Source organism: Phocoena sinus, chromosome 2, assembly GCF_008692025.1.
Source record: "Phocoena sinus isolate mPhoSin1 chromosome 2, mPhoSin1.pri, whole genome shotgun sequence".
NCBI classification, from domain to species: domain Eukaryota; kingdom Metazoa; phylum Chordata; class Mammalia; order Artiodactyla; family Phocoenidae; genus Phocoena; species Phocoena sinus.
In genome coordinates this window covers 84,724,116-84,740,625 of record NC_045764.1, presented here as the reverse complement: position 1 = coordinate 84,740,625, position 16,510 = coordinate 84,724,116, and the positions used below count along the sequence as shown (strand labels likewise).

Here is a 16,510-nt window from a genome sequence, read left to right as displayed (position 1 = left end):
TCTGCTTTGACTCGAAGGATTCTGTTTCTCTGCAACAGCTTTAACAGAAAAGAACAACACAGCTGGAGTAGAACAGGCAAGAGAGACCATGCTGAGGAGCAGGGGACTGGGTTGAATGATGTGAAGATGGTGATAGCAAAACCATGGTCTAAAATAAAGTGCAACAGCTGACCAACTGACTAATAAATCAGAATATTCTCCTAGAACACCTGCTATCTTTAAGACATTATACCAGGCACTCTGAAAGACACAGAAATATATGAGGCAGGATTACTGTCTTCATGAAGTCTGCAGTCTAGTGTTTGGCCTTTGTTATGGAGCCAGAGAATGGATGGCTGGTTAAAGCTAGAAATATGAGTGTGGCCTGTATTCATCCTCAGCATGTCTGCATAAGGCTCCAAGGAGATCTAGGTCAGGCAAGTGAAGAGTATCGTGGGACTAGAGAGAACGAGATCTAGAGAAGAGGAAACAAGGATGAAAGGAACGATGAACTGATAAAGCCATTCTCCCCTTGGAGAGTAAAAGAGTAAAACACTTTTACTCTTTAGTGTGAGAAGAGATTACAGGCTTTGATGCCTGCAGAATTTTATGTCCTTCCACCAAATAAAAAGAAACATAAATTGAATTTCATATAATTAGTTTGTTACATTGCTTTGTTACAAAAGCTTTTTGAGATTTTTGTCAGTTTTAAACACTTACCATCAAACTTTGCAAGTCTGCTAATATCTGCTCCAAGTTCTGAGGTAACTGATAGCGCATGGCGCACTTTAAGGTTCGTTTCCCTGTGAAATTAATTGACATGGCATGAACTTTTAAATGGAACAACCCAACAGCATCTCACACAAAGCCATCAGGGACACTTCAGCAATCTCAGCACATGCAAAATCCAACACAAGAGATTCAAGAAACTCCCTCTGAATGTCATTCACACCTCCCACACTACCTCTGGAAAATGGACAGGGCTTTGCAGGCTCCTAAGAGCTGGCATTCCACCCACGGCACATCTGTGTAACAACAGAGTAATCTGTTTTGCTATTTGAAAAAACAGAGGATGTAATAAATATGCTTTCATTCAAACCTACTTAGACATCATGCATGAGTTACAAAACACATTAGGAATGGGAACACAGTTGCCAAAAAAAGGAGGCCAGTATCACTCCAGAGTCTGCTATCTATGTAGGAGTTTTACTTGTAAGAGATGGTCATGGCTATTTCACAGTAGCTGAAATTCAAATGGGAAAAGGAATACAGCTTTCTTTTTCTTGGAGAGTCAAGCCAAGAATCCCATAAGTCTAGAATCACACAACTAGACAAGAACTAAGTAGATCACAGTGAGCTGGTCATCTTCTTCCAGGCAAGACCACATATACACTGGACAGATGGCTCTCTGGTATTCGTGAAATGACCAGCAGTGAAGATTCTATGACCATCACTAAAGTCTTGTGTTTAAAAAGTTTGCAATGCCAGTTTCCTCACTGAGTTCAACCTAATTCTCTTCTACCGTAACTTAAGATCATCTGTCAGAGTTCTACCTTTATGGGATGTTTAGTAGTGGGCTAATTCAGTCAACAAATATTGATTGAATATATACCATAGTCACTCATGAACCTCAATGCAGCCACTAAAGGTTACTGTCCTCTTGCAGGAAACAAGTGGTAGGTAAAAAAGCAAATATCGCCTTTTAGAAGTACATGCCAAACCGTGAAATAATTGAATTTAGAGAACTGAGCAGGTACCTGAGACTGCATTTAATCTAAACTTCCCATGAGTGAGCTTCACAATCATGTTACGACAATATATACCCAGCCCAAGGAATGCCCATTGGTGAAACACCTTTCTGCATGAAATATTAAGTTGAATGTATAATTGAAATGTCTTTGTTTAAAAGTAACCTTATTGATCTAAATCTATCAATTCGTAGGAGGCAGAGATGTGTAGGGATTGAAATAGTCAAGAATAACTTCATAATTGAGGCAGATATTGAGCTGGGCTTGATGGAAAAGAGTGAGACAGTGGTGTTGAGGTTAAAGGACCGAAATGAGTTGGGTCATTTAAACGACTTTTCAAATAATTGAAACAGTCAGTCACACCAGCTGGACCAGACAGCCCTCGTTCCATGACCATAAATCCCGTCACTCATCAAAGTTCATCATCATCACGTTAAGTTACTTCCTCAGGATTCTCTGTACCAGCTCACTTCCACCTTCAGATGTGGAAGCTAAAGGGGAAGAATAATCACACATAGACCTTACTGATTAAAAAAAAGTTCCTTTTCCAAAACTCCTGATTACTACCTTCATACTCTTCCTTAATCTGCCTCAATATCTTGATAAACTTCAAAATGATTCTCAGCATAAGAAACAATACAGAAAGATCCTTTGTACCCTTTACTCAATTTCCCCTCTGGTACCATCTTGCACAACTATATCACAATATCATGAGCAGGATACTGACATTGACAGTCAAGATCCAGAACATTCCCATCACCACAAGGATTCCTTCAGTCTCCCTTTATGGACACACTCACTTCCCTGCCTCCTGAAACCCATCTTTAACTCCTAGCAATCCCTAATCTGCTGTCCACTACTCTAATTTTATAGTGATGTTACATAAATGAAATAATACAGTATGTGACCCTTTGGGATTGGTTTCTGTCCACTCAAAATGATTCTGTGAAGATTCATCCAGGTTGTCGCATGTATCAATAGTTCATTCCTTTTTATTGCTCAGTAATATTGCACGATATGGATATACCACAGTTTGTTCAACCACTCACCTGTTGAAGAACATATAAGTTGTTTCTAGCGTTTGGATATTACAAATAAAGCTGCCCCAAACATTTGTATATAAGTTTTTGTGTAAACATATGTCATTCCTCTGGGATAAATGTCTGGGAATGAAACTGCTGGGTGATATGGTAGTTACATGTTTAGCATTTTAAGAAACTGCCAAACTCTTTTCCAAAGTGATTGTAGCCTTTTACATTCCCATCAGCAATGTGTGAGTGACCCTGTTTCCCAACATCCTTGCCAGCATTTAGAGTTCTCACTATTTTTTCTTTTAGTTATTCTGATAGGTGGGAAGTGATATGTCATTGTGGTTCTAATTTTAATATCCCTAATGGCTAATGTTGTTGAACATCTTTTTGTGTGCTTATTTGCCATCTGTATATCACCTTTAGTGAAATGTCCCTTCATGTCATTTGCCAATTTTCTAACTGGATTGTTTAGTTTTTTTACTGTGGGGTTTTGAGGATTTTTAATATTTTCAAGATACAAGTCCTTTGCCAGGTAGATAGGTTGCAAATATTTTCTCCTAGTCTGTACCTTATTTTTTCACCCTCTTAACAGGGTCTTTTGCACAGAAAAAACTTTTAATTTGATGAATTCCAGTTTGTCAAATTTTCCTTTTATGTATTACACTTTTGGGATCAAATCTAAGAACTCTTTGACTAGCCCTAAATCTTGAAGATTTTCTACTATGTTTTTCTCTAAAGATTTTATAGTTTTGTTTTGTTTTTTTGTGGTACGCGGGCCTCTCACTGTTGTGGCCTCTCCCGTTGCGGAGCACAGGCTCCAGACGCTCAGGCTCAGCGGCCATGGCTCACAGGCCCAGCCACTCCGCAGCATGTGGGATCTTCCCGGACGGGGGCACGAACCCGTGTCCCCTGCATTGGCAGGCGGACTCTCAACCACTGCGCCACCAGGGAAGCCCCTATAGTTTTATATTTTACATTTGAATTCAGTTTCCTTAATAGCTACAGGGCTATTCAAATTATCCATTTCATATTGGATGGGTTCTGATAGTTTGTTTTCCGATGAAGTGGTCCATTTTATCTACTTTGTTAAATTAATGTATATAGAGTGGTTTGTAGTATTTCCATATCCTTTTGATGACTTCAGGATCTGTCATAATATCCCCTGGTTCATTCATGATATTGTTAACTTGGGTCTTCTCTCTTTTTTTCTTTCCCCGTCTTCTTAAAAGTTTGTTTATTTTATTGATGTTTTCAAAGAACTAGCTCTCTGTTTCATTGACTTTTCTCTATTGTTTTTCTATTTTCAAATTCATTGGTTTCGACTCTTTATCTCCTCCCTTCTGCTTGATTTGAGTTTATTTTGCTATTTTCTAGGTTCATGAGATGGAAGATTAGATCATTGATTGGAGGCTTTTTCTCTTTTCAAGTGTATACATATAGGGCTATAAATTTCCCTCTTAGCACTATTTTAGCTTCTGCCCAGACCAAGGGTAAGATCATACAGGCTGAACTCTATTTGGATAGCTCAATACAGCATTTATTTTGAAAGCAGTGGCTAAAACCATGGGCTCTTTGGTCAGCTGCCAGGTTTGAGTCCTGGCTTCACTCTCTAGAAGTTTGGGACAAATTATTTCATCTCTCTAAGCCTTCATTTTCTCACCTGTACAACAGGGCTTATATAGTACCTACGTTAGGATTAAATGATGAAATTCATCTAAAGCACACATATAGTATCTTTAAAATGTAAGCATTCAATAAATATTTTGATGTCAGACAGACAAACTGAATCCACTGAAACAGAATTACTATACAGTCTATAACTAAATTCCAAATTAGCATCCATGTCAAAACTGCATCCTACTCCATTTCTCTCTTATCTCTCTACATCTTCATTTGACCCAGTTCCAAAAGTTGCCTTCTAAAGTAACATCAGTCCTCTTTCTTCAAGGGATCTTTTCCCAGCTGCTCCACGGCATGTGGGATCCTCCCGGACCGGGGCACGAACCCGTGTCCCCTGCATTGGCAGGCAGACTCTCAATCACTGCGCCACCAGGGAAGCCCTCTTCAAGGGATCTTGATTGTCACTCCTCTCATTTTCCTTAGACAATCACTTGAAATTAAAAACAAACAAACAAACAGAAAACCCTTCCAGGGAATCTCAGTGAAAAGTCCCTGTGTAAAGCTATTTACGTATATATGTTTAGCTCGCTGTTTCTGAAAGAAATAAATTTAAGAGAAAAAACAGAGGCTTCACAAGATCTGCAAAGTAATTAGCAAATGGACTTTGCAATTTAGAGTCTTATTTCTTCCAAGAAAGTAAAATGAAGCATTAGGGCCTTTTTAGATTTTTTTTTGATTGAAATAGCGTTGATTTACAATATTTCAGGTGTACAGAAAAGTTCTTCAGTTATATATATATATATATATATATACATATATATATTCTTTTTCAGATTCTTTTCCATTATAGGTTATTACAAGATATTGAATATAGTTCCCTATGTTATAAAGTAGGTCCTTGTTGTTGTTTATCTATTTTATATATAGTAGTGTGTATCTGTTAATCTCAAATCCCTAATTTATCCCTCCCCCCTTCCCTTTGGTAACCATAAATTTGTTTTCTATGTCTGTGAGTCTATGCTTTGAAATAAGTTCCTTTGTATCATTTTTTTTTAGATTCCACGTATAAGCGATATCTTATGGTACTTGTCGTTCTCTGTCTGACTTACTTCACTTAGTATGATAATCTCTAGGTCCATCCATGTTGCTACAAATGGCATTATTTTGTTCTTTTTTATGGCTGAGTAATATTCCATTGTATACATATACCACATCTAAGAATAAGGTTTAAGGTTTAAGTTAGGTTCTGTTTCTAAAGCTATTACTCTTTTTTTTTTTAACATCTTTATTGGAGTATAACTGCTTTACAATGGTGTGTTAGTTTCTGCTTTATAACAAAGTGAATCAGTTATACATATACATATATCCCCATATCTCTTCCCTCTTGCATCTCCCTCCCTCCCACCCTCCCTATCCCACCCCTCTAGGTGGTCACAAAGCACCGAACTGGTCTCCCTGTTCTATGTGGCTGTCTAAAGCTATTACTCTTAAATAAATTGAAAACCAATCTAAATAATTATTTTGACCTTAATAACTTACCCATCAAGTTCAGCAGTTTCAATATAACAGAGGCCATGTGGCTCACTACTTGATAGGAGAAGCAGATCAGCCTATTTTGAAAAACCAGGATAAAGAATACTTGAAAAGGGAAGATTGATTGAAAGCCTTCTACACTGTATCATCCCTCCACTACTAATGAGCCATTAGAGCCTTAGAAAAAAAGTGAGAGGTGAAGTTCTGTTCCACCTCTCTACCATATGCCCTGAATCAAAGCCACCCTCCACTTCCTTGTTCCTGGTTTGCATGCCCTTGACCATCAGAACATAAGCAAGGGGAGAGATAGCATATAAATTAATAGCCACTTTATTTTTTTAATAGAAATGTTTAAATTTTTATATATTTCTATATAAAATGTGTATATCTCATAGAAATACATAAAATTCTATTTTCTTTCTTTGATAATTACTAATGGGAAATATAAAACTTTCCCCAATAAATAAGATAACTGGAAATACTTATATGCACATACTTTAATTCCGTGGTTATCAGTTAAGAGCTGAGGCAGGGAAAGAAGATGGGGAAAGACAAAAGTAAAGTAGGATGGAGGAAACTGAAAACAATAGAAAAAATAAGAGAGGCAAGGAAATTTTTAAAAGAGAAAAGGATTAAAGGAAAAACAAGATTAAAACATAAGCAAGAGAAAATAAAAAGATGGTGGCATGTAAGAAAAGGGAAAGAGAAGAAAAGCAGGGGCTAAGCAAGAGGGCAGGATAGAATAGAAAACATGGTAAACAGAAAACATTCAGAGGTGGGAAGCTGGTTTTTCACAGAGATAAATTATTCTATTCGGCCATCCATTTGTGTTTTGGAAATGACCCATCACAATTCAGTTTTAGAATTCTGGTAGCTTTCTACATTGGGAAATTGTTTATTTGAAATTTCAAAACTGATTTTTAAATGAGGGTTTTTATGAAATTCTGAAGGTTTTACATGTCTAAAAAGAACTGACTAAAATTCTGGCAATTTATTTTGACATATTAGCCTAACAATTTTTTAGCTCTGTCTAAATGTACAACTGGCATTCCAAAACTGTAAACGTTTCTTATCTTTGTTTTTTAAATATTTGAATTGTTCCATTCTCAAACCTTGGAGGTTAAATTTAGAATCAATCCACTGATTTCATTGTCTCAAGCTTTTAAATTTTCAACTCAAAAATAGGCGTGGTGTAGGTGCATGTGGCGGGGAGGGGGTATAGTTTTGTCTAAGTTGTAATAAAACAGAACTAAAAGGCAACTCAGTGACAACCCCTAACCGAATAAATGGGTTTGCACTATCAAGGCTCCGCCTCAACTCTGGATGAAAAAGCCAGAGACACCTGTCAAGGCAGAAGTTATTTATTTTCTGACTTCTCACAATGTGACCTGAGCAAACCCGCTCTGAAGAGAACATGTGAAGAGTGTATGCCGCTCTTGAGCCAAAAATTACCCATCTTGAGTTTAAAGTGGAAAAATGTTATGAAAATTTACCTTGATTTTATTTCTCACATTTAAATTTCAATGAATAAAGGCACAAGGCACAATAGCAGTAGAGCTTCATGCTCTTCGGCCTATGGGTCTCCTCCCCAAGTTTAACAGGATCATTTCAAAAATAATCCACAATTCCCTAATTCTATCATCTGTGATTGAAATAGTTGTGAAGTTTAGAGAAAGATATCCATTTGTACCTAGAGTTGCTTTTCTTCAAAACTCTGCCTAGTAAGAACCATTACTTTTTTCTTGTTACAGTTTAATTTTGAGCTCAGCTGCCTCAAGACATATTTTTGATAAACAAAGGGAGGAATTGTTGGCCACAGTTGGCTCAGAACATGTGACTGAGTCACCACTGCCACCTTCTGACCAGATTCTTTCCTAAGCAGTGACTCAACTTCCTAGAGGCATAAACTGAGAACTGTAAACCCCACGGGTTCTGGGCTAACTCTTCCTGTTCTCTCTACCCCCTGGGGACCTGGGACTTCTACCTTCCTGTCTTCTACCTTCCCTGCCTCCTCCTGTCACCTCCATTGTCACCTTTCTCTATGTCCTCTGAACCTTCCTCCTGTTTTCCCACTCCCTGATCTCTGTCCTGCCTCCCCTCATTCTTCCTCTGTTCTCCCTGCCCTACTGCTGAGCCTTGGTCTTTCCTTTTGCTAGCTTCTCCCTTCAAGTTTTTTAAATTCATTAGTTGAGGAGGAAGTGTGAAGGGGCAGAACCAGAGAGGCATCCAGTGGAATAAGTGACCAGCTCACTCATCATCATGCCGTCCTATTTCCACGTGCACTCAGCAGTCATTCTGGAAAGGAAGGGCAAGAGAGCTGTAGTAACAGCCCTGTTAGTCCTGGGTTGCCCTTTGGTCAGAGGTTCTGGGAAGGGAGTGGAGCAACACATGGGTGGTCTTTGGGCCCAACAAACCCCATGACTCTGTGAGCCTCAAGTCAGTCCTCCTTAAACTGATCCCTTTAGTATCTCTCAGGGACCCAATTCCTAGTCGATCCAGAAACTGGTGTTTGAGCTGTAGGTGTTTATAATACCAGTAGCCAAAATTTGGTGGGGACTTACTATGTGTCTGGCACTGTGCCAATAGCCTTACATGCAATATTTTATTTAACTCAAAGAAATCCTAAGTGTAGGTCTTGTTATCTCCACTTTACAGATAAACAAAGTGAGACTCAGAGAGGTTCAGTAACTTGTTTGCGGCCACATAGTAAGTAGGGCACCAGGATGTGAATCTAGGCAATCTAAGGCATTTACTGCCTGGAGTACTAAATTAAATAAAAACTTCTTACCTTCCAGCATTTTATAGCTTAGTAAAGGCAGAATATGACAAGGGTTCTAAGTGTCTTATTAACCAAGTGCTGTGGGAGGAATGCAAATGAGAAAGGGAGCACGTCGGGTTGGTAGTTGAGGAAAGGCCTGATGGAACATTCTGGATGGAATGGAGGGCAGGTCTCCGCAGGCAGAGGCGTTAGCAGGAATGCAGCGCGGGGAAGGGAAGGTGTGATTACTGGAGCTCACGGGGGGTCCAGGCAGCAGTTAATTCCAACCATACCCATCTTCCTTAGACCCCCATTCGTACTTTCTGCTGTCAATTATTGGTGCCTTTTCCCCACGCCCTTCCAGGAAAGGCTCAGCTATGTCTCCCAAGAATTAAGGAATGTTTTTCAACACAATGTTCCTTCTCCCACCTTCCACAGGTAACAAAAAGCCCAAGCAGGGGCTTCACGGAAACCAGAAAAAAATATACCAGCCAGAGGAACCTTGAAAACCTTGAACATCTTTGAGTTCTAGACGCCAATGACACTGGACTCCTAGATTTACTAGGCATGATTAATGTCTGTTGAACTAAAGAACAAATGAAGCAAAACCTCAAGTGATTATAACACCTGAAAGCTGTAGAGTTCTCTAAGGGTTTACAAAACACTCTCACATAATTGCGTCACTTTATTCTCTCAACAACCCCATTAGGGGATAATATTGTTCCCACTGTGTGTATAAGAAACCTGGGAAGGTAATTTCTGGTCTCACAAGCACTAGATGAGCTAAATTAACCCATGGAATGCCCATACCCTTTACAAAGTCATGGTGAAAGTTTCATCACATCTAATAGAGGATCCCAAGACTCCAAGCAATATAAGGCCATACTCATGGCCACATGGAGGTTAAAGGGCAAAGCTAGAACTCGGAACTCTGATCCCCAAATGTATGCTCTTTCCACTGGTTGGCTACAAAATCACTGGAATACACCTACGAAAAACAGACAGCATTTCACTTCGTTGGTGTTCAAAAACCAAAACTACAATGGTAAAACAATATTGGGATTCGATTCATGACGTGATGGAAAGATAAATTTGTAGAATTAATTGGAACACCACATTTGGATCTCCCTTCATTTTTTTTTAAGCCATTCTCACATGTGGAATTCTTCTTTATTTTCTTTATCATCTACAAAATTATCTTTTCTTTTATTCTTTTACAGTGCAAAAATAAGAATACAAAATGGCTCATGCAGTATGATTATACTTATGGAAAAATATGTCGATGTGGACAAAAGTCAGAATGAAGTCATAAAACTGAAAATGGGTAAGATTATAGTTAATGTTTTCATTTAAAATTTAAATTTCAGATCCAGCAAATGCATGTTGAATGTCTCACATATTTTTGAAAAAGGAAGATTTATTTCAGCAATCAGAGTAAAACAAGTAACTCTGATTTGAAGCTATAAAACTTAAAATAACTAAAAAAGGCAATTCAACCACAAAATGGCCTCCCCGGAAGGATGTCCAAAAACAGTGCTGAAAAAGACTGGAGAAAATGCCCTGATGATGGGTCAAGAGAAAGCCAAAGCCTGCCCATGGTCAGCACTGGAGGTTAGGTTAAACTAGCCCTTTCATTTCTTAAGGTGAAATTTTCAGTTCTGTAACAGAAGAACGCTTTGTTCTAAAGCAAAAATTTACTGTTGTAAACACTGAAAACATGAAGGCCTTTTTGTGGAGGGGATGGAGGGTGGACTGTTTTTCAAATAAGCTAAACAATTAAATTCATGTGATGTTCAAATATGCTCATGTCCAGTAAGAGGTTTATTTCTACCACCAGATGAGAAGAGCCAAACAAGACAAGAGCACTGCTGTCAAGTAAAGGAGGAAGGTAGGCCTGGCTCCCAGGGTCCAGGCTCTGGCAGTATCAAGAACTCTGCAGTGTGTTTTTCTCACACAGTTTACTTAATTCTTCTAATGGAAGTCAATCTCATTGTGATAACTGAATTATGCTCTACGATTTTTTTTTTCTTGGTCCCGCAGTAAAAATAGGAGCTCTGGAAATTCAGCTCAAAAGTGTTTTAGATTTTTTTAAAAAGGTAAGGGGCAGTTTTCCTTATTGGGAAAACAAAGGTGAGTAACTTCTGAACATACCAGCTAACTGGTCATCTCAGGCAAGCTCCTTTCCTTCCTTAAAATGTACTGATATGGTGACATAAATCCAGTTAGAAGTTCTAAGTTTGGACAGCTAGAGGTTATGCATCAGAATTGGGTGCAACATTCTCTGGCCACTTCACCTCCATCATCCAAGCCTAGAGGCCCTGACTCTGGAAGCCCAGTCGCAAGGTAATCAGGACCAACTTTTCCAGTGGAGGCAGGAGCAGCATATGGTAAAGGGAGGGGTTAAAACTCCTGGCTCTCCTATTGACAAGCTATCTGATGGCACTGTGCCTCCATTTTCTCGTCTGTAAAATGGGAACAATAATAGTACATAACCTGCCGTCATTGGGATAATGTGAGGATTAAATGAGTTAAGTCATATAAAGAGCTTGTAATATTGTCTGTCATGTGGCACATAGTCAATAAAGGCGAGCTATTATTATCATGATCTTCATGATCTGGTTTCCCAAGATGTACCTCTGTGCAGTAACTCCGAAGTGAGTCTCTTTTAGAGACCTGTGATCGTTGCTCCCCAAATGTAAGCTCTCTGACAGCCCCTGCCAACTGATGCCAGGGAATAGGAAGTTATATTAGCACTTCTAAGTGATTACAGCAGTTCACCCACAGAAACACTTATTTGTCCTCGAAAACAGCTTCATAGGTGCCGCGTAGCCGCACGTGGATAAACTTTGAACAAAGTGACCTAATCAAGAGGCACTGTGGTGTTTTGGCGTTTGAAGGAATCCCTTCCTCACTTATCCAAAGATTAAACCAACAAGCTATAATTGTATGAGTCAGACAGAGATCAATGGAGATAAAAATATCATCTTTGTCACTGATCAAGCTATTGGAGACCAGGCTTTAGGTCTGTGGGCCCAGTGGGCTTGCTAACACTTCACCCCTGTTAGACTCATCTAGTCATAGTTGAAGTCCTCTGGAAGCTCGAAACTACCTGGACCCTCTCGCTACCCCCACCATGGGGATCTACTCCTGTAAAGTTGGTACTTCGAACGAGCTGGGCAGAATGTACTCTCTGTACACAGACAGAGCCCAAAGAGAAAGGGAAGGAAGGAGGTGCCGGGTCATGCACACCACTCCCCACCCCAACACTTAACAATCGGAGAAGTCACTCCTGGGAGAGGGGAACACGCAAGGGGGTGCAAGACGCTTAGTGTTATTTTGGGGCTGCCCCTCCAAGTGAAAACAGGAAGGATGAACCTAGGAAAGAGTAGGGAGTAAGCATTTCTACCCCATCATGTAGCCACAATAAAAAGGCTACATCTGCACTGTCCAGTAAGGTAGCCACAAGTCACACGTGGCTATTTAAATCTAAATTAATTAAAATTAAATAGAATTTAACATTCAGTTGTTCTAGCCACATTTCCAGTGCTCAGTATCCACAAGGTGCTACTGGCTGTTCTATATTTGGACGCACAAATATAGAACATTTTCTTCACTGCAGAAATTTCTATTGGACAGTGCTGGGACACGTGAATCACTGACTTCATGGAAACTCATCTAAGTGTGGGATTCATTTTAAATCAATGATAATGATGCGTTCATGGAACTGGTTTCCTTCCATGTGACGCCTGCACTTACACTTGACTTCCATGCTTCATTCCACAGAAAGGTTTGCAATAACAAGCAAGCATGTGTTATTTTCTATAACACAGAAAATACAACTAAATTAAAAACAAAGACCAAGGGAAGTGCAAATTAGAATATTAAGGCTAGAGGGCAAGTTGGAGCACAGATATGCTGTCCATGAGGTCCTTGGAGTTAAGAGATTTGAGACACAAATTTGACTCCTGCCTTTATGGGATTCACCTCAAAGAATCTGATAAATGAACATAGTATAGTATCAGTGAATAAGTGAGTTCAGTCCAATATTTACCCTTGTTAGAGTATATCCATAGGGCTCTTAAAACATTATTTTTACTGAATACCTTAAGCAGAAATTACCTAGCATTTCCCCTGAAGTATAATTCCAAATAAAATAATAGTTAAGTGTTTGGGATCCTTTAATTTTTCCTAATTCCACTATATCTAGCACCATGCCTGGCATAAAGTAATTTCCAAAAAAATTTTTTTGAATGCACACATCCTAGAATTCTATATATGCCCATTAAAAAAAAAAAAGTTAAGGTTATCCACTAAGAAGCACCAAAACTTTTTCATTGTAATTATCTTAATTGGAAGTAGAACCAAAATGAGTTATATGGAGCCCTTTCTTCTCAAGCAAAGAACCCTGAATATATGTGATCTTTTCTTAATTAGGGCATATCAGTACCTCATGGATCCAGAACACCCTGAATTTTGGAAATTTATAACCACTTTTCTTTTTTTTTTCTGTCTTCTTTCTTAGAAAAGATTGACATTAATTCATTCAGCCAACATTTACTGACTGCCCCCTATGATCCCACATGGCACTAGATGTTATGGATCAGGCAAATCAATGTGCTCCTTGCTTGTAAGAATCTTGTAGTCTAGTCTCAGCTCAGACAGAGAATCACAGCAACTGCGGGCTGGAAGGGATCTCTGAGATCATATAGTGTGCTCTTGCACCTGGATTTGACATGTGAAGAAACAAACGAAAGGCAGAGAAGATAAAGTGCTGTCACTGAAGGAATGGAGCAAAGACTCTTCTCATCCAATTCCCCACCCAGTATCCTTACACTGTATTTTACACTAAGCCTCAATCTTTCCTACAGGGTATGTTCTTCTAACACATGCTACCCTCAGTGTACTGCTCCTAGTATTTAATGAGCTGGAAAATAAGCTGGACATGCTACTTTAAATTGTGTCCGAAAAAAGTAAATAAGTTTTGAAAACCTGGCAGACTGCCCTAGGTCTAAGGAACCCAGGTTACATCGGTGGGCTCTGAGACCTCCATTTTGGCTGCACCAACACCTTTTTGCTTATTTTTGGCTCTCAGCTATTTTCTAGAGACTTGAGGTTGTCAGAGAAATAAGCACTTCTCTATGTAAAGTGTGCACTCTTTTTGAATGGCCTATCCACTGACTAGTCACCTTAGCATGGGTTGTTCCAGAGAATCAGTATACACAGACGATACATTAATGAAAGAAGACTGTTTCTGAAAGTGAATGTTTAAGAGTCTTAACTGAGTTGTTCTTGTAAATAGATCTTGGGGCCATTTGTTTTATGCTATGGGAAAATGTCTCAAATTTAATGAAGAACACAGCTTGATAAATAAAATGGCATTAACACAAAAATTTTCATGAGTAATCTAATATATATTTGACAGAAAGACTACAATCGTTACAATTTTTAATCTCTGATCTGGATAGCTTTTATAGCCTTGCATTTAATACGAACTATAGTTAGTCACATATATTTTAGTTTTGACTGACCCCTTGAATTTTATTAAGGAAACTGTAACACAGGCAGCTTGAGAATATAAGTTATAGTGCATTTGGTATACAAAGTAAAACCTCATAAATAGCATTTATTAAGAACATTCAATCAACATTTTCTGATCGCGATTATTCAGGAAAGAACATCCATTCTCTCTTTCTATAGCTAATCTTTTCCTCTATGATACTGCACATTACCAGTATTAATTCCGTTATTGGGGGGATAATATTCAAACTATGTGAGAACTATTTTTAAAGTACTCTGGAGCATTTTAAAAGCTCTTATTTACATCAAACAATTGACAGCCTGATTTTAAATATTTTTTATCTATTAATTTCCCAAAGGAAATAACAAGGTGATAATCACTCAGCCTTATCTGAGTTATCAGGTTATTGAAAGTAATTAAATGTCTTTCAAATATTTTATAATTGAGACTTTTTAATAATACATCCTGGTATTCCCTCCTTAATTACGCTAAATTAGCGCAGATTTACTAACTTTGCAAATGTAAATATTTTAGTACATATGCTATTTTAACCTGAGATAAATTTCTTAAACAATACTCACAGCAACAAACTGGTTATTTTCTAATTTAATGATGTCTCCCACTTTGACATTCATCCATTTTTCATTCTGCAGTCTAAGAACAAAAACAAAATTAATGTTTTTCGGGAACAGAGAAGAATCAAGAGAATGTATTCACAATGGAGCATCATATGACAGAAGAAGCTGATAAGACTTTTTTTCTAGAACACTAAATCCAAAGAACCTTGCATAACAAAGTCTTTTACCTGAGTGATGTGGGAACTAAGGCCCAGAGAAGTCAAGTGATTTGCCCAAAGACACCCAGTGAGTTAGTTATCCCTGGGGCTAGACTCAAAATGCCTAACTCTTGGCTGTGTGCTCTTTCCACCACCCCATGGTACCAGCTTTATACAGCAGCTATTAACTCTTACTTGCATACCCTTGGGCAGAATATTTAAAAGAAAAAAAAACTCAGGGGGAAGGAAAGAAAGAAATTCAATCATTAACATTCTTTTCAACCTCTGTATTAATAAATATAGAAACATCACTGCTGTCGTCTCAGAAGTCTGTTTAACTGGAGGCAAGAAGTGAAGGAGACAGAAGCAAGGGGGCAATAGCTAAAATGCAAGTAAGAGGAAAAGAATAAAAATTCTGGAAAGGACAAGAACAGCAATGGGTGACAAAAGAAGCCTTAGAACACTGAACAAGAAAGACCGCCTACAAATTATCCACAGCACTCTGGCCAAAGGGCAGGCTTGGTGGCATTCTAACGGCTAGGACCAACAGCTCAGAATTGAGAACACAGTCAAGATGTTGCACTGTTTTCTTCGAGGCTCATGTATATAATGGAGCCGCAGGTCTACCCTTCACCAAGTTCAAAGGGGTTTATGACAAAAAGCTATTGTGTCTAGCTGGTCAGGCCCCTCGCGACAGTTAGGCAGACAGGCCATCTGGAAACAGACCACCTGTGGCAGTACCCGTGATGCTAATCATCCTTTCTGAAGTTCTCTGACATGTAAACCAGTTGGAGACCTTCATCACACTTCTTTCTCAGCGATTCCCTTCTAGGAGAGAAGGCTGGGACAAGTAGGCCAGGTTCCCCAACAAGTTAAGGTGGGCAGGTTAATTTCATTGTGCAGTTTTTAAGAAACAACCTAATTTACTTCTTTTATAAGCTGGAAAACAGTTTTAAATATTTATACAACTATGAAATATGCCTCACACTATCAACCCTGCTGGGTCATTTGGCTTAAACACTCAAAAAATTTCTCTTTAATACGGATCCAAGTACATGTTGTTCTGGAAAGTTTTCAATTGCAGCATTTTCATCTCTAGCCAGAATTCAATCATTTTTCCAATGCCATACTTTTCTGCACTTTATCTAGTTCAATGACAATGAAAGACCCTAGGAAGTCTTTAAATCTCATTTTATTTATTTTTACAGGTATGGATAGATTATGTGCTGGTCTATTTCTCCTGGGGTATCTCCTTTGGAGCATTAGTGACATTTCTCAGGAGACAGTATCTTAGATAAAATGAAAGTGCATCTGCTTCAAGAAGAAGCTGAGATGATACTAAGTCCCATTTGCAAACTTCGATTCCTCCTACCTGTATACTATAAGCTCTACAAAGGACCACGTCCTACCTCTTCCACCAAAATGGAAAAATCAACCCAAGGTAAAAGGAAACTCTACAGGACCTCTTATACATTTTAAAATGCACACTTGAGAGTTAAGTTTGCACGGGTAAGTAACAATAGCCACTATTTGGGGTAATAAATTCTA

At 38.6% G+C, this 16,510-nt stretch overlaps 1 protein-coding gene across 13 annotated transcripts in view; it reads right to left on the bottom strand.

Moving 5' to 3' along the window:
• The window catches only part of ATP8B4 (ATPase phospholipid transporting 8B4 (putative)), a 305,179-nt gene that overhangs the window by 122,074 nt on the left and 166,595 nt on the right, over positions 1-16,510 (bottom strand). For all 13 annotated transcript variants that reach the window (XM_032624347.1, XM_032624361.1, XM_032624352.1 and 10 more), the window contains 3 exons: positions 14,769-14,841; positions 5,918-5,988; positions 700-782 (listed from right to left, as the gene is read on the bottom strand). In XM_032624347.1, the coding sequence (XP_032480238.1) occupies positions 700-782; positions 5,918-5,988; positions 14,769-14,841 (227 nt within the window). The remainder of the gene's footprint in view (positions 1-699; positions 783-5,917; positions 5,989-14,768; positions 14,842-16,510) is intronic.